Source organism: Taudactylus pleione, unplaced genomic scaffold (genome assembly GCF_031769625.1).
Source record: "Taudactylus pleione unplaced genomic scaffold, aTauple2 ptg000479l, whole genome shotgun sequence".
NCBI classification, from domain to species: Eukaryota; Metazoa; Chordata; class Amphibia; order Anura; family Myobatrachidae; genus Taudactylus; species Taudactylus pleione.
In genome coordinates, this window is record NW_028284881.1 from 15,672,674 (window position 1) to 15,691,646 (window position 18,973).

At 46.8% G+C, this 18,973-nt stretch overlaps 1 protein-coding gene across 1 annotated transcript in view; it reads left to right on the forward strand.

Moving 5' to 3' along the window:
- Positions 1-610: 610 nt before the first annotated feature.
- The window catches only part of HSPB8 (heat shock protein family B (small) member 8), a 52,474-nt gene continuing 34,111 nt past the window's right edge, over positions 611-18,973 (forward strand). The window contains exon 1 of the mRNA XM_088449252.1: positions 611-1,301. Within this exon, the coding sequence (XP_088305378.1) occupies positions 923-1,301 (379 nt within the window). The 5' untranslated portion in view covers positions 611-922. The remainder of the gene's footprint in view (positions 1,302-18,973) is intronic.

The following is an 18,973-nucleotide window of genomic DNA, read 5'->3' on the forward strand; positions in this document are numbered from 1 at the left end:
CCAGAAAGTCTGCAAGTATGCTCCAAAATGACAGTGCCCAATGGCTCCTATAGAGCCAGTGGTATCACATGTATACTTCTCTTAAAATTATATATTTAATTGTATGTACTTTACTTACACCCCTTAGAACTGGCACTTACATAGCACTTAACACACCTAAAAGAGTATTTCTGTCATCTGTAACAATGAATATGTATATGGGAAAGTAACATAATTACACAAAGATATGTTATAAATTATAATAAGATGGATTTGGAATTCATAAGAGTGGGTGGGGAATGGTTTTAAATTACTTGAGTTTAATGCCAGCAATTAAATCATAACACAGAGAATGACATCATCTAAGTGCAGATCTACACTGATGCCAATGTGTTCAGACACATCCCTGCCTGGCAGAAAAAAAGAGGATGACCCAGGAAAGGGGGAGGAAAAAGAAGAGGGACCAGCAGACGGCCATCTAAAATTGGACACCCTGAGTAACAAGGGCGTCTCTTCTGGGAGTCATCAGCTGTTACAAAAGCAGATTCTTGGAGGGTGTTTCATAGGCTCCAAATACCCAGCTGACAGACCAGTGGCTGTAAGCATTAACAGGAAGATATAAATAGGAGCCATTCACTGCAGCATAGAAGTTTACAGAACTTTCGACTGATGGCTGTAATGTTTATTTTAGCCTGTGCAGGGCATTTGCAGATTAAAGCCAGAGGATCAAGACGTTGCTCTTACTCCCAGTGACTCTGCTTAACTCTCTGAATAATTCCAGTTACTTTTAATTTACAGTATCTTGGCTCATCTTTGTTCTCTTTGTAGCTTTATTCTTTGGAAATATCTGAAAACATCTGCAAACTTTGTCTAACCGCCATTAACTTCACTTGGGATTATTGCTTCCTTGTTTTGTTGACATTTTCCAAGTCTTTCCTCGGATATGGCAGACAGTCAGTTACCTTTCACTTGTCATTACCCTGCAAGTAGGCAAAGGGGAGCCCGGGATCCTTTCCGAGATCAAAGTTTGCCTTCCCGTCTCCTAGATGATGATTTCGGGTTTCCAGATGATTTAACCATGGACTGGCCAGACTGGGCAAAGCCTAGACTTACTGCTTCCTGGTCAAGTCCTTTAAGATCAGGCCTGGCACGGACAGCTGGCGTCTCTCCCCCCGGATATAATGCCAGGTACACAGGTTACCCAGAACCCCGGAATACTGTGGCCACCCCCAGCCAACCTTGGAAAGTGTGTGTCAATGTACAAAGTTTTACGCCAGAGGAATTGACTGTGAAAACCAGAGATGGATTTGTAGAAGTATCAGGTGAGTGGATGGTTAACTAACTGCTGCTGGCAGTAAAGCTTATTTTACATTACAAGAAAGGCTTCAGATGAAAATCTTATGTGATCTGCTTTTTTTTTTTAAAGCCTTATAGAAAGAAAGTTGTATTGTATATCAACATTACAGCAGTCATTTGTTCATTTAATTCCCCCTTTAACCCGAAAGAAAAACGACTGTGCCTAGAGATGGGGGAGGGAGGGCATATGCCTTTTAAAAGTACAAGGGCTCTGGCAGAGTGATAATGGCAGCGCACCAATCTGCACAAGAAGGAATGCCCTTTTAAAAGCAGCTTCATCCCTTTATCATGTTTCCATAATCATGATCTGAGAAATAAAATGTAATTTGGACACTACTACAGCATATTAACTTAGCAAGAAGCAGCCTGAGTTTGGCCATGTTCTGCTCTCAGCCTGTGCAAACTTCTGCTTCTCCAAAAAATTGCCATCTTGCTGTGTTTTGCTGTATGCCCATGGTGGAGATGTATCAAACCTTAAACTGGGTACACACACCGAGCGATGTGTACCCATCCGATATGTCGGCGCGTCGGCCGATATATCGGATCATGGACGAGGTAATGAATGACGGAACGAAACCTTGTTCCCATCCTTCATTACCTGCAATGGGTCACTTTTGATATCGTCCGGTTGGACATGCAACACGGCCGGCCAATGTCGTAAGCGTCCTCGGGAGTGCTCATATTGGTCGTACACACTGAGCGATGCAGCCGATATGTCGTTCTGATTCAGCCGGAAACAACATATCATGCGGACATCGCTCCAGAGCTGTTCCGCATCAAGAGGTCGATTCATTACCACTAATGGGTACATTACACATGTGGAAATGTTAGTTTCTGGTCAATTCATTATTAGGGCCCAAAATTTCTACAAACTGAAAGATGGTGTTTATTTCTGGAGCCCCACTCCTTTCTATGCAAATAGGCCCCAAAGCCTGTTGTCCCTAGGAGAAAGCAGACAATCAGAATCTAGCTATCATTTATCAAGTGCATTCTATAAAATGATAGCTAGATGCAGATTGATTCTTATGGGTAAATTCTCCAGTCATCTTCATTTTAGAAGGCTTGTTACCTTATAGGAGACCAAGCTTTATGGTGAACAGACTCTGCTGTTTATGCTATGACATTGCTGTCTCAATGTTAATAATGTTGAAAGAGCTTGTGTAACCTGATGCTGCTTGCCACTACCAGGTCCAACGGGCGTGTAGCAGACGGCGTGAGGGAGCGCGCATCGTCAGCGACATAGAGAGTACACATTAGACGATGTGCCCGATATGTTGTCTGATCCGGCCGGATCAGACAACATATCATCTAGTGTGTACCTAGCATTAAGTAGTGATGGCAGAGGGGTTTTTTCAGTTCTCTCCCCTGTCACAACTTTATGTATACTTACTTATTCATTTTGGCATTTTGTATCCCAGCAAAGTCTCCAACCCCCAAGTGCAGCTTTGTTTCATGCTATTTGGTGTGCTGGTTTGCCTTTAGTAAATTTCAAGGTGTACATTGTACCTTCAGTTTGGTTAAACTACACTTTAGTAAATCTCCCCTTTTGTTTTCACTATGGAAATATCACTATGCAGTGTGCACTCACAGCCTACTGTTGCTGTATTGGAAATTGTTCCTGTACTTAGTAAACATATACACCTCCAGGCTGAGTAATACTGTGCAGCACATTTAAGTCAGCCAAGGGTAGAGAAGCATACTTGCCAACCCTCACCAATTGTCAGGGAAACTCCCTGAAATAGTAGCAATCTCCCTGATTATGTCTTACCCCCATTATGAAGCTGTTATATAAAAGAAAAAAACAGATATGTAAATTCAAATATGATTGTAGCGGAAAAGCTCATTTCACATCAGCATTGGCATAACTGCACATGATATTGTGTTGGTAAAAACATGTAATTTTCACTTGCACATTTGTATGTAGCATCCTTTGTGCGTGGAAAGATGACAAGCCTTTTGAAGCTGGGCAAGAGAGGCTATAGCAGTGTTGGCTAACCTTGACACTCCAGCTGTTGTGGAACTATATATCCCAGCATGCCCTGCCACAGTTTTAGCATGCCCTAATAGCAAAACTGTAGCAGTGCATGCTGGGTTATGTATTTCCATAACAGCTGGAGTGTCAAGGTTAGCCAACACTGGGCTATAGGAAGGTCTGTCTTCCTGAGTCAGCCATAAACATGTCACAATGTAGATGGCATAAAAGAAATATATCTGTGGAAATTATAGGACAGCTGGCCAGACCCTTGCTAAAACAGTCATTAAGAGCCCTGTGTTCGATTTGGGAACAGTGATCAAAAAATAGTTGTTTACACAGGTAGACACTCGGTCTCAGCAGGTGTGAATTCTAGTTGCTGGCACATTTGTGGACCCCAGCCTGCTTCCCAAACTTCAAAGAGAGCGGAATGTATAATTAAAGAACCCCTGCTCATGTGGTCAGGAAACCCTGAGCTTCAGCCAGCTGGACAATCCACTCAGAGCTGAAAAGAGTTAAAATCACCCCAGGGAGAGGGTGAGGGGGGTGCCTGGAAAAGCAGGCATAAATATGTGAGTCAACCCAGGCTCATTGTTTATTCTGCATGAGGCTATCGAAGGATACAGATGATCCCTAATTCGTCACTGGGAAGGCCTCATCCCAGAACCATTTAATCCAACGTTATCCGATGGTTTGTTTCTCACTTTTATTTATTTTATTTGTTTTTCTGGAAATTGTAAGTAACGGTGTGATTCTTTTTAACATTATTATATTCTTTGTAACTTTTTGTACATAAGCTTTGAAGATATTCTTGAATTAAACATTAATTCTAGTTCTGGATCTGTGTTTTTATGACCCAAGGCCTCGTATGGCTCATGTTGCCTATTTTTACTAAGAGTGCAGAATTGTATGGCAGGTAAGGGCAAAGGCTTACAGGGTGTTTTAACTCTAAAATTCTCCTTTGCTGGTGGCAGTTACCAGGTTCAGTTAACCACACGTGCTAAGGAAACCTGTAAAAGTCATGGTAGGCGATTCTCAGATTGGCGTATCTGGGGGGTCAGCCCGCAGGACCATGACAGTGTACATTAGTATAATTTCCCTGCATTGGTTATAACTTATAAGACACAATGGGCCTGATTCAGCAGTGCACGCAAGATTGCAGATTCCCAATTATCAGAAATCTGCACGTGCGCAGTACCCATTCTATGAGTGTGCAGAATGGGTCCTGCGTAGTCACACACAGACCTTTGAATGCCTCTCCCTGATTGACAGACTGAAGCATTTAAGGGGCGGTGCAGGGACGGGGTCGGCTGGCGTTCCTGGAAACGGGCCCCGTTTTCCAAGAGTGGAAAGCCCAGAATCTGCATTGATCAACGTAGTGCCCTAGGCTCACAAGCCGGCCAGGCTTACTCAGCTGGCCCGAGGCCCTGGCGCCGTCCACCTCCAATGCAGTGCTGGGATCGCAAATGCATACACCTCCTGCTGCATTTGCATAATAGCAGGGATCGCAATTGCAGAGCTGCCTGTGTGCAGCTTTGCAATTGCAATCCTTGCTGAATCAGGCCCAAGGATCCCTATGGCTACATGCATTTTCTGAGAAGTATCAGTGTGTTTTCATCAATATGTAGAGCTTACCAACCGCTTTAGTGCTCATTTACATTTGGATGTAAGTCAGTTATATGACACGCCTCTCAGATGTACTGTACTGAACTGCTCGCAGTGGTTGTGGTAGGTTTTACTTCCCGCAATCACTGCGAGCAGTTCAGGCTAAAAGACAACCAAGTGACGTGGTCGATGACGCTGCTTTGTTAATTATGCACACCTATTAAACGCCCGTTTTGACCGTTTGGCACACCTGCATTTGGCACACCTGCGTTTGGCACACCTGCGTTCCCCGTTTTCAAGCACCTTCCCCTGTTACCACCCACAAACGCTTCATTCTGTCACTCAAATTAGCAGGCCCTTATTGTTTTGCGAGCGCATGATTTCCGACCGCAATGACTGGTTGGCGCATGCGCATTACGACTAGGGATGTGCGCCGGACCATTTTTGCCGGATTTGGATTTGGTTCTAATTCGTCGTCCGGCTTTGGATTTGGATTTGCCAAACTGCGGTGACTGGCTTTGGATTTGGATTTGGATTTTTTTACAAAAATGGACAAAAAAAGCTAAAATCACATAAATTGGTCTTTTTTTCTTCCTAGAGTATTATTAACCTCAATAACATTAATTTCCAGTCAATTTAGACCATATCACAGCTTATAATATAGTTTTCAACATTATTGGCCAAAGGTTGCAGTGAGCTGACTGGTTACTAAGCGACAAAGCAGCGGCACAACGACACAGACACCACAGTATAAAGCACATCTATGACACATTGCCACACAGCAGTGGCAGAAATGAAAAGTAGTGCACCCACCCAGTGGGGTACGGCCAGCAGAGTCACAGTACTTGTTTACAAAGTGGGCTACGGCCCTAGGAGTCACAGTGCACAATCTTATTAGCATTACACCGCACATAGGGCCTGATTCACATTACACCATAAAGTAGTGTCTCTTATTTATGTTATGACACACAGTAGTGCCCCTTTTACACAATGCCCACAGTAGTGACCCTTTTACACAATGCCCACAGTAGCGGTGTCCCTTACACAATGTCCCCCAGCAGTGGTGCCCCCTATGCAGTCCCCTTAGTAGTAGGGTCCACTATGCAGTGCCCCCAGTAGAATGCCCCCCAGTAGAATGCCCCCCAGTAGTATGCCCCCCATTAGCAGGCCCCCCCCAGTAGTATGCCCCCCATTAGCAGGCCCCCCAGTAGTATGTCCCCCATTAGCATGCCACCCAGTAGTATGCCCCCCCAGTAGTATGGCTCCCCCAGTAGTAGGCTGCCCCAGTAGCAGGCCCCCCCAGTAGTAGGCTGCCCCAGTAGTAGCCCCCCCTGTAGTATGGGCCCCCCCTGTAGTAGGCTGCCCCAGTAGCAGCCCCCCCCCAGTAGTAGTAAGCCCCCCCAGTAGTATGGCCCCCCCAGTAGCAGGCCCCTCAGTAGTATGGCCCCCCCAGTAGCAGACCCCCCCAGTATTATAGCCCCCCCCAGTAGCAGGCCCCTCTGTAGTATGGCCCCCCCAGTAGTATAGCCCCGCCCAGTAGCAGACCCCCCCCAGTAGTGCAGACCCCCCCAGTAGTATAGCCCCCCCCAGTAGCAGGCCCCTCTGTAGTATGGCCCCCCAATAGTGCAGATCCCCCCCAGTAGTATGGTCCCCCCAGTAGCAGACCCCCCCCAGTAGTATAGCCCCCCCCCAGTAGCAGGCCCCTCTGTAGTATGCCCCCCCAGTAGTATTGCCCCCCCCCCAGTAGCAGACCCCCCCCCAGTAGTGCAGACCCCCCCCAGTAGTATAGCCCCCCCCAGTAGCAGGCCCCTCTGTAGTATGGCCCCCCCAGTAGTATAGCCCCCCCCAGTAGTGCAGACCCCCCCCCAGTAGCGCCCCCGGACCTTTGACAAGTAAGAAAATAAAAAAAATAAAACTTACCTGATTCCCCGCTCCCGCGCCGTCCGCTCTGTCACACGCTGAGGAGGGAGCCGGAAGACGGAGCTCATGTGTGAGCTCCAGCCGGCTCCCTCCGTGCAGCAGCCAATGAGAGTCTGTGTTACTCTCATTGGCTGCTGTAACAAACACACAGCTGCCGCTGGCGGCTGTGTGTCTGTGTCTGCGTAGGGCAGAGCGCTATCACTGCGCTCTGCTCTACACGCGAGGAGACCTGATGTCGGATTCTCTAGTGAGAATCCGACATCAGGCGGCCGCCGTTCGGCCCCGAACGGGGATCCGAGTCAGGCGGTGAACACCCGAACAGGGTTCGGGTGGACTCGGATCCCCAATGTTCGGAGCGGTTCGGATTCCACAGAATCCGAACCGCTCATCTCTAATTACGACCCATACGCATGCGCAGATGTGCGAACATCGCTCGGAGCGAACGAGCGGCCGCTTACGAGCGGCTCTGAATCAGGCCCTGAGAACACTACCAGCACTGCCGACATCGTCAGAACTCCCGCATTGAGGACACCCTTGTAACCCCCGCATTGCTGACACCACCGGCACAGAGAACACCGCCGTCACTGCTGAATCAGGCCCTGTATCCGACCCGCACTGTATCCAACCCGCACTGTGTCCGACCCACACAGCATCCCGTACTGTGGGCCTGATTCACTACCGTACGCAACTGCAGTTGTTGCGTTCTGCTCATGCGTATGCAATACTGTGCACGTGTGCAAACTAGCTATTGCAATCGGGACTGCGGTCACAGTGACTGCCCAGACCCATCGCAGAGTGATTGACAGGAAGTGCCGTTTAGGGGTGGTGACTGGCAGGTGGTCGGGCGAATGCAGGCGTGCCAGTGTGTTTTAACGTCGTTGTAGGGGCGTGCATAAATTATCCACTGCGATGGTCTACGCAGTCTGAGGTCTCATATCGTGCGTGGTTGTTAGCAATTTCCGAGTAAGGTCAGGGCTTGTGCAAGTGTGTGTGAGGCTGCGATGGTACTCGATTGTACCTATGGTTTCGCAGTCTTGCTAAACATTACGCATGTGTGGCAAGTAAAGTGGGCCTCCTTGTGTAGTGCTGAGAGGGAATAGCGATCGCAATTAATTAGAATACTATCATAGTTGAACTGCGTGTGTAATCGCTATTGCATACGCAGTTGCATACGGTAGTGAATCAGGCACTGTATCTGACCCGCGATGTATTGGACCCGCACTGTATCCAACCCACACTGTAACGAAACCTCACTATATCCAAATAGCACTGTATCCAACCCACACTGTAACCTGCACTGTATCCGACCCACAGGTACGGAACACTGGCCCTCATTCAGAGCCGCTCGTTAGCGGCAGTACGCTCGTTCCGAGCGATGTTTGCACATCTGCGCATGCGTACGGTTTTTAGTACGCATGCGCGAACCAGTCAGTGCGGCCGAAAATCGTTTGTACGCTATATTGCGAGTGCCTGCTATTTTGAGTGACAGAATGAGGCGTATGTGGGTGGTAACAGGGGAAGGTGCTTGAAAACGGGGAGTGGAGATCCGAACGCAGGCGTGCTTAAAGGTCAAAACGGGCGTTTTATGGGTGTGTATATTTAAAACAGCAGCGTCATTGTCCACGTCACTGGGTTATTTTATAGCCAGAACTGCTCGCAAATTTGTGGTAGCAAACACCAACCACAAGAATAGCGAGCAGTTCATACGCTGGTCGATGTACTCGATTAATCTAGTAAATAGCGGACATGACGTATGGTGCGAGCAGCCAGGGGGCGTTTTTAACAAATAAACGAGCGTATGTTTTGCTCGTTCGTTCAGACTTAGAGGTGTGAACAGACTGCAATGTGCGTACGGATCATTTGAATAGCCACCCATTGTTTTTAAACGAACGACCGCAAATAGCGAACGGCTCTGAATGAGGGCCACTGTTTTTATGGCTGGGGAGATTTTGGGGAACTGCTCAACAAAAAGGCTTATTGATCAGGGATTTCCATGGGCACAAAGTGCCAGTCATCGCTTGCCCAGGGCCACCTGGATATACTTGCCTACTTTTGAAAAGTAGTTTCAGGGAGATTATAGGAGTAGAGGGGGAGTAGCCAGCTCTGCCCAAAGGTCGTGTCCATCTCCACCTATGTGCGTATCTTTTGCCACTCAGTGAGGCCAATGTAGTAGAAATTGGCTCCTTTTTACACTATTAGATTGTCAGACCCAAATGCTAACACCGTGGGGGGAGAAGAGAAGGGGCCACCACTGCATGGCTGCGGCTGGCGCCGCTAAGCACACTGTCCAACTGTGCAGCACTGCTAGCCGGTCACCGCTACTCACAACACCGCCAGGGTACTAGCCCACAAGTTATAATTTGGTCCCCCCCCTAAAAAAAAGGGAAAATGCATATGGTGCATATCTATCTATCTATCTATCTATCTATCTATCTATCTATCACATATGCACATAAACACTTATATGAAATAACCTTAATTGGGGTAAATATATTTTGTGAGCAATGGAGGAGATGCCCCTTCAGCAGTGGCGTAACTAGGGCAGGGTGAGCGGGGTGCGTGCCCTGGGCGCCGTGGGACCGGTGGCGTGGGGGTGCGACGCCGGCCATGGTACCGGCCCGCCCGCCCTAGTTAGCCAGTGTAGCGCCGACAGCAATGAGTGTGGTCAGCGCTACACATTTACACATTTTACACAGGACCGGCGCTAGGCTTCCAGCGCCGGTCCTGTGCTTCATACTGAGCCCGTTCCCTCCCCCTGAGCATTGCCCAATAGTGCTAGGAGGCGGGCTCAGGTTGTGCATAACACACGCATCGCCGCCAGCGCTGGCGGCGATGCGTGTGTTAAACAGCAGCCAATGAGAGTCAGATAGACTCTCATTGACTGCTGCAGCACCCACTGCAAGAGCCGGGCTTCCGGGAGGACTGGCGGGCGGCGGTGGGAGCGGCGTCGCGGACTGGAGCAGCAGCGTGGATTCAGGTAAGTATATTTTTATATATATCATTTTTTTAACCTATCTGCACTACTGGGGGCACAACAGGGAAGGGGGGTGGCTACTACTGGGGGGACCTCTACTGGGGGTGGGGGCACAATGGGGGAGGGGGGTGGCTACTACTGGGGGGACCTCTACTGGGGGTGGGGGCACAACGGGGAGGGCTGGCTACTACTGGGGGCATCATTATTGGGAGGACCTCTACTGGGGGGGCTACTACTGGGGGCACTTAATCGGGAAGGGGAACCTCTACTGGGGACTACTACTTGGGGGGGGGGACTACCACTGGGGGCATTATAAAAGGGGCCTGCTACTAGAGGCACTGCATTCGGGGGCCCACTACTGGGGGCAATAATAGGAAGGGCCACTACAGGGGGCACTGGATAGGGGGATCACTACTGGGTGCCTGCATAAGGGGACCACTACTGGGAAAACTGCATGGGGGGGACTACTGCTGGGGGCACTATATAAAGGGCACTGCATAGGGGGGGACTACTACTGGGGGCACCATATAAAGGCAAAGCATAAGGGGATACCGCTACTGGGCGCACTGCATTGTGGGGACTGCTACTGGGGGCACTGCATAAGGGGGAACACTACATGGGGCACTGCATTTGGGGGGCCACTACTGGGGGTACTGAGTAAGGGGAACTAATTGGGGGCTGTATAAGGGGGACCACTACTGGGGATACTGTATAAGGGGCACTACAGTGGGCCTGCATAAGAGGGACCACAACTGCATACTGGGGGTACTGTATAAGGGGTACTACTGGGGTTAAGGTGCATATGGATAGGAATGTTCAGTGTGAAAATAAAAGGTGTATGTCATGTTGACACGCCCCATTTTTAAGTGACCATGACCACACATCGGGGGGGGGGCTGCCTTTTCAAATTTGCCCTGGGCTCCAAATACCCTAGTTATGCCACTACCCTTCTGTGCTGGCGCCCGGCGGCAGGCGCCTCCATTGTCTCCCATAGTTCTGCCCCTGCACTCTGTAATGTTAGGGGGGGATGATGTATTTAAAGAGCATATGTTTTATCATTCTGTCATGTTAAATAATTTAACATGGCACTGGCAGAGTGATAAAATACAAGATCTTTAAATATACCCCCCCTAACATGACTGATTAAATATGTTCTTTTTAAATATCTAATCTCTCCAACGACCAGCGACGATCCCACCTCACCCTCATAGGGCTTGCACATGACTGACAGGCAACTGAGACAGATTTACTGCAATGTTTTATACTGCCTGTCTGCAGTGCCACAGCCAGCCCCCAGAGTCTCTCTCCCGGGTCCCGGCCACTCTCTCTCCCTGCAGCCACCTGCCTGTCACGATGCCAAGTAAGTTGTAGCGCAGCAGTGTGTCGGAGACGGAGTCTTGGCTCCTCAGAAGGGGCAGGCACAGGGTCGCGGGCGGTCATATGATACATGACGTCCACGACGGAGCGACCAGAGAGACCAGAGTTTAGACATGGTGGAGCAGGAGGAGGAACGCCACTGATGCTGATCACGCTCAGTTCAGCAGCTCCGCTCCTCTACAGTACTAGTAGTTACTCACTGAAGCCGGTAGATGGAACGGCCGGGACCCGGGTGACAATGGAGCCAGGTGTCCCCTTCAGGGCTGGTGCCCGGTGGCAACTGACTCCATTGTCTCTTCAATCACTGAGCAGCACTGACAGACATCAGCTAGTGGGGTGTAAGTAGTGGTAGTAGCAGGGACTGGGTGTGGGTAGTAGAAGGGACACAGAAGTCAGCTCTGATTAGTACAAAAATAACCGAGGTTTGCATAGAACAGAGGGCATATAAACCTCTAGACAGGGATGGATGGGATTAATAAAATTAAAGGAGGGGTAATTTAGGATTGACAGTTGTCAAGTCACAGGGATAGGTTGTTTGTTGTTAAGGGGGGAGTGGTTACTGGGCTTATGGGTAATATCTGTAGGGTAGTTTGCCTCTTTGATTGTGATCTCCCACCCTCCCTTCCTTATTGTGTCTTGTGTCGGCTTTATTTCATGTCAGGGAAAGACCGGCAATTTGTAAAGCATCCATATTTCTGCAGTGGGCGCGGTGCACATGCCTTCGTGCACAGGTTAGGCTGATTTCACCCTACTGGGGTCAGTGGCACCTCTCATCCGGGTGGGCCGAAATGGTGCATTGGTATGGGTGCTGGATACCGTCTCACTTGCTAGAAAAGGAGAGTTGGCCCTTGCAAGTATGTTATATTGGCATGGGTGTCTTACTTGCTTAGAAAGGGAGAGTTGGCCCTTGCCAACTTATCTCACTTACCTTTAAGGGATAGTTGGCCCTGGTAAGTTGTGGACATTTTTTGCCTTTTGCCTAGTCAAGCTGGCGTCGGTGGTTTGCCATTCTTTCCTCTGCAACCATACTCATTAGTGTAAATAAATAAAGCTGATCTATTATTTTTGAATGGCATTAACTTGGTCTGTGTTTTTATTTTTGAGAAAATACGGTTTGAAAGAATTTATGGTTACATCCATCATCTGACAATAGAGAGTTTAGTAGTAGGGTCACACAAATGACAGTGGAGTATAATGTTGTCAGTCAGTATCTGTATTTCTTCTGGAAGCAGGGATGCACCGTCCTTCATTAGGCTAAATGAGTCTGTGAGGGGCAGCTGCAGGGGGTGAGTGTGCTGCTAGCTCAGCCTCTCAGGATCTACCACACCGGTAGAACATTGCCTACCCACATTCCTAACCCATGTTCTGCTGCAGCTGCCGGGACTGAGCACCACAAGAACAGCAGTCTGTCACTCTGAATACCCACCACCTGTAGGCTTTGGTCAGGAGGTGGTGGAGCCAATACTCAGCTCCTGCTGTTGTTCAGACAATGGACGGAGCGCCGCATGGGCTGTACACAGTCCAGGATCGCATACAATTGATTCACCAAAATATTCTAAAAATCTAAATCGGGCGCAACAATATTAAGAATTAACTGAAGATTTATCCTACTTAGCAGTTCCCAAGAGTATTTCAGGAGATACTCAGTATTTAACAAAACTAGAAAACCAATAAAGGCACATAGGGAGCCCTTAAAACTAATTATTTAATAAATGTAGTTCAACATTTGTATTCTAAATAACACATATAATTTATACAAGCATATACATACATATACAGGTTGAGTCTCCCATATCCAAAATGCTTGGGACCAGGGGTATTTTGGATAACGGAATATTCCGTATTTTGCAATATTTGCATATCATAATGAAATATCTTGGGAATGGGACCCCAATATACACGCAGAATGCATTTATGTGTTATATACACAGGCTGCAGGTCATTTTATACAATATTTTAAATAATTTTGTGGCTCAAGCTAAGTTTGTGTACAGATATGAAATTCATTTATGTTTCATATACACCTTATACACACAGCCTGAAGGTAATTTTATACAATATTTTTAATAATTTGTGACTTAGACAAAGTTTGTGTACATTGAACCATCAAAAATCAAAAGGTTTCATTATCTGAGTCATGCCAAAATTATTCCGTATTTCGGAATATTTCCATATGGGAGACTCAACCTGTATAGAAATATTTCATGCTTAAAAACTTTCAGTATATCGGCAATCAGAAATTCCAATGACAAAATATTATTCTCCTTATTTAGCTCCGCTAAAGAGGACCACAGTGTGATGATTATTGAAGAGAAATCCAAAAGTAGTAGTCACTTGAAAGCAACAATAAATGTGGAAACAGGCATAAATCTAAAACTCCTCCGTTAGGAAATGAGCTCACCACTAGCGCAAATGACTACCGAAGTTGTCACTATCGTCCTTGGATAAGAAATATACCAAAAAGTCAATAATTCAGAATAATTCAGAAGAGTACCTCAGTTAAAATGACCAAAGGATTGTGCCTGACACCCTGCTACCGTGCTGCTCCCTCCTGCAATGGGGAGTGACTGACTGCTTTATCATAAGATAAATTTTATATGCTGGAGGTGCTCCCTGGAATCGAGTAACTAGAACTCAAAAAAGTAACAATAATTGGGGCACTCTTTTGTACATAAATGATTATTATATTAAAAGCTAATTTTTAATTATACTAACAAATCATTTATGTACAAAAGAGTGCCCCACGAAGGAATCACTATACTGATGATTGGTTTTTCCAATTATTGTTACTTTTTGAGTTCTAGTTACTCGATTCCAGGTAGTACCTCCAGCATATAAAATGTATCTTATGATAAAATTATGATATAAGATATTATATATATGGTACCTATTGCTGGTTTTACTTTTAGATGTGAAATATAACAGTGCTTATTAGTCCTATGTGGGATGTTCTGGTTTCTTTGGGACAAGTACCATGGATAAGTAAGTTCTTTAGGATTGAAAAATCAATAGTCCATCCATACCATATACTGGTGGTGAGTCAGTGGCAAACGCTGGATTTTAAAAGGGGGGTTTCCAATACTTGGTTACAAAACCAATGGTAAAAAAATCTAACCACATACAGGCATCACTCCTCGGTTACTCAATAATCCAATCTTGTTAATTCATTACTGTACAACGTTTCAGATGAATTTATTACATATTTTGGCAAAGCCTTGACGAAACATGTAATAATTGCATTAACAAGTTTGGATTATTGAGTACCTGAGGAGTGTTGCCTGTATCTGATTGTATGATCCAAAGGCCTGATTCAGAGCCGGACGCAATTAGCGCTCGCTCGTCCAGAAAATAGGGGTGGCTATTCAAATGAACCGTTCGCTGTTTGCGGTCTGTTCACGCCTCTAGGTCTGAATGAGCGAACAAAACTTGCGGTCGTTTTTTGGGAAACTACGCCCCCTGGCCGCTCGCATCCTACGTCATGTCCGCTATTTATTAGATTAATCGAGTACATCGACCAGGGTATGAACTGCTCTCTATTCTTGGGGTTGGTATTTGCTACCACAATTTTGCGAGCAGTTCTGGCTATAAAATAACCCAGTGACGTGGTCAATGACGCTGCTGTTTTAATTATGCACACCCATAAAATGCCCGTTTTGACCTTTAAGCACGCCTGCGTTCGGATCTCCACTCCCCGTTTTCAAGCACCTTCCCCTGTTACCACCCACATACGCCTCATCCTGTCACTCAAATCATCAGGCATTCGCTATTTAGCGAACAAACGATTTTCGGCCGCACTGACTGGTTCGCGCATGCGTATAACGATCCGTACGCATGCGCAGTTGGGCAAACATCGCTCGGAGCGAACGAGCGGCCGCTTACGAGCGGCTCTGAATCAGGCCCCAAGACTGAGCAGTCAACACCCCGGCTGTTGAACTTCATTTGGAGTGCCATCTACTTGACTATATTTATGTGGAGCTTTTCAGCTCCTCGAAGAAATAAAAAAGGCGGCACTGCAAACATACACTGTGACATATACACGCACACACACCCACTGACACAGACACACACTGACAAAGCCTAAGCGCACACACACTGACACACACACTCACTGCACTGACAAAACCTACACACACACACACACACACACTGATAAACACTACACATACACACTGACACACACTCACTGCACTGACAAGGCCTACACACACTGATAAACACTACACACACATACATACTGACAAAGCCTACACACACACACACTGACACACACACTCACTGCACTGACAAAGCCTACACACACACTGATAAACACTACACACACATACACACTGACAGACACACTGCACTGACAAGGCCTACACACACTAATAAACACTACACACACATACACACTGACAAAGCCTACACACACACACACTGACACACACTCACTGTACTGACAAGACCTACACACACACACACACTGGTAAACACTACACACACACATACACACTGACAAAGCCTACACACACTGACACACACATTCACTGCACTGACAAGGCCTACACACACACACACACACGCACACACACTGATAAACACTATACACACTGTCAAAGCCAACAGACACACTGACACAGACAAACAAACTGCACTGACAAAGCCTATACACACACATACACTGACAGACACACACACATACATACATACATACATACATACTGCACTGGCAAAGCCTATACACAGACACACACACACTGACACAGACACATACATACACTACATACACACACAGACTGACAAAGCCTATACGTAAAGCCTAGAGTCACACACATACACACTGACAAAGCCGGCACACACACAGTGAAATACACACTGACACACCTCTCAATTGATACAAATTCAGTTATATAAATACAGCCCCGGCATGGCTTATTAAAGATCGGCTCCCCCCACATGTAATACATTACACCCACCTGCGGGAGAGAGCGCCGGTCACTGTCATTGAGGAAGATCCGAATCACAATCTCTCAGCCTCCCACAATGCGGTGCCCCCATGGTAATTGGAAACTGCCCGGGAGGAGCTGCGCACTACTGCTGCAGCTCCCCCTATAGCCAGCTCAGCCAGGTACAGTTGCCGGTGCACTCAGATCGCTTTACATAACATATATATATATTGCTAAGCTGCGCTGCGCTGTAGTGGCGGGCAGGGGGGGTTTCTAGGTACTCGGAAACCCCCCCTGCGTGCGCGTATGGAGTGTCTATTTGGGTTTTAAGAAGCATGGGTTCCGGACAGCACCCTGGTCCAGACACTCACAGGCTTTAGGTAGATAATATTTGATGGGTCCTGCACACCAGTGCTGATGCGTTTCGAGCTTTATGGCTCTTTATCAAGGCTGTATATGGTATGGACTATTGATTTTTCAATTCTAAAGAACTTACTTATCCATTGTACTGGTATACGTACTGGATATTAAATGTACTTTGCGGCTATTTGCTGCTATATTGTAATTTGTTATGCACTCTGTAGAACCGTGTTCTATGCCACATTAATTCATGGAAATTGCAGCTTCATTTGCACATGCACTTTTCCATTAGTGCTAGTTGCTGCTATATTGTATGCACTTTATTGTATCGAATTATATGCACTGCATTTTTCATTTGCTGCTATATCACATGCACTTTATTGTACCGAGTTCTATACACGGGATGATATGTTGGCCGGTCGGGCCGACATATCGTACCGCGTGTACACATCAGAGCGATGTTATGAACAACTGAACGATCACTCATTCCATCCTTCATTAATATGAATGGGGCCGCATGCGATATCGTGAGGTTTGATGTTCAGCACCTCAGACGTCACACGCGACATTGTGAAGAATTTTAGCAATTTTTTATATTAAAAAAATTTTTTTTCCATTTTTTTACTCATTTCATCTTTTTTAATATACTTTTTTATTTTTTTAAAATGAAAGTGGAACTAGAAGCCCAGTCTGGTTTCCGGTTCCACAGAGCATGTTTGAACCAACAATGCAGGCTCACGCATGTGCAGAGGCTCCCTACACTGCCTGGTGATCAGTAAGCAGGAACTGATTGGCAACTTTCAGCCTGGGGGGCAAACATAAGCATGTGGCCCCCGATATTCTACTAGCATACTGAGATGGAAAAATGAGTGTAATAAAAATATTGCGGTGATTTATCTAATGTGGGTAAGTTTTAATTAGCCATTGGTGTGTTTTAACTAGCCATTGAAATACATTAGAAATTGTTATATCAAAGAGCTATAAACAAATTTGTTTAAAATCAGACCCCAGATTTCACTGACCCCCACCTCTCCAATTAAAAAATAATCATACCCTAGATATGACCCCCCCAAACACTTGAAAATTATACCTCAGATCTGATCCTCCTTTACCTTTATGAAAAATCAAACCCCAGATATGCCACACACACACACACACACACACACACACACACACACACACACACAATTCCCTCATTAAAAATAATACCCCAAATTTGTCCCACAACACATACAAACCTTACTTGCCTACCCTCACGCTTTCTGCGGGAGCCTCCCGCTTTTAGGTGGGAGCTCCCGCTACCCCGCAATATAAAGGGAATCCCCCGCTTTCCCCACTGCCCCGTCAGAAATCCGGACTGCGCATGCGCGACTCAGTCCGGATGTGACAGGCGCGGGGGATCTGAGATTGCATGATGCGCGTGTGTGGAAGTCATGCTCACTATAAGCCAACCACCGCGGATTTGGGAGTGAGTAGCGGTGGCCGGCCGCCTAACCCAGCCCGATCTCAGTGTGCGCGGCAGTGTTGTGCAGTGGCAGCGCTACCTTTACAGCCACAGTGCCCTTACCTCTTCTCCACAATCAATGCGGCGGGACCCGCTTCCTCCTCTGCGGCAGCCAGTGCCACGTGAACGGAGCAGCAGCAGCAGAGTCTTGTGTACCAGGTAAGTAACTGGAGACTGCACACTGGCCTGGGGAGGGGACACAGCTCCAATAAACACTTATATTATGTGTTATTATTATTATATATAGGGGGAGGGGACTGTACAGTGATCTATGAAGGGGAATAACACAGCTCCCAGCACACATTATGTGGTATTATTATATAGAAGAGGGGACTGTACAGTGATCTATGAGGGGGAATAACACAGCTATCCAGCACATATTATATGGTATTATTATATAGGAGAGGGGACTGTACAGTGATATATGATGGGGAATAGCACAGCTCCCAGCACACATTATGTGGTATTATTATATAGGGGGAGGGGACTGTACAATGATATATGAGGGGGAATAGCACAGCTCCCAGCACACACTATTGTGGTATTATATAGAGGAGAGGGAACTGTTTAATGATATATGACACATCCTGCACTGCTGCAACAGCATGGAGACACCAGCCAACACACAGCAACTGGACAGCCGTTACTCTTGCCCGCAATCCCCAGCACATGCATTTTGCAGTATACAACCCTGATCTCCCTTTATTGCTGGCGTCTCACCCCTGAGTAGAAATAGATATGGTAGTGTATAGATCCCTTTCAGTAGATGTACCTGGAGGTGACGTAGAGTGGGGGCGGAAGTGCGGTTCCATGCACATAAAGGACACCAAAAGTAGAAATTTGTTCGCTCGCCACGCTTCACTCGTCACAGGTTTATATTTCCCCTCCATGTGCACATGGATAGTAACTAATGATGTTGGACAGTGAGTGATGACGACAGGGTACATCTACTGAAGGGGATCTATCCACTACCAAATGGAAATGTAGATAGGTAAAGCTAG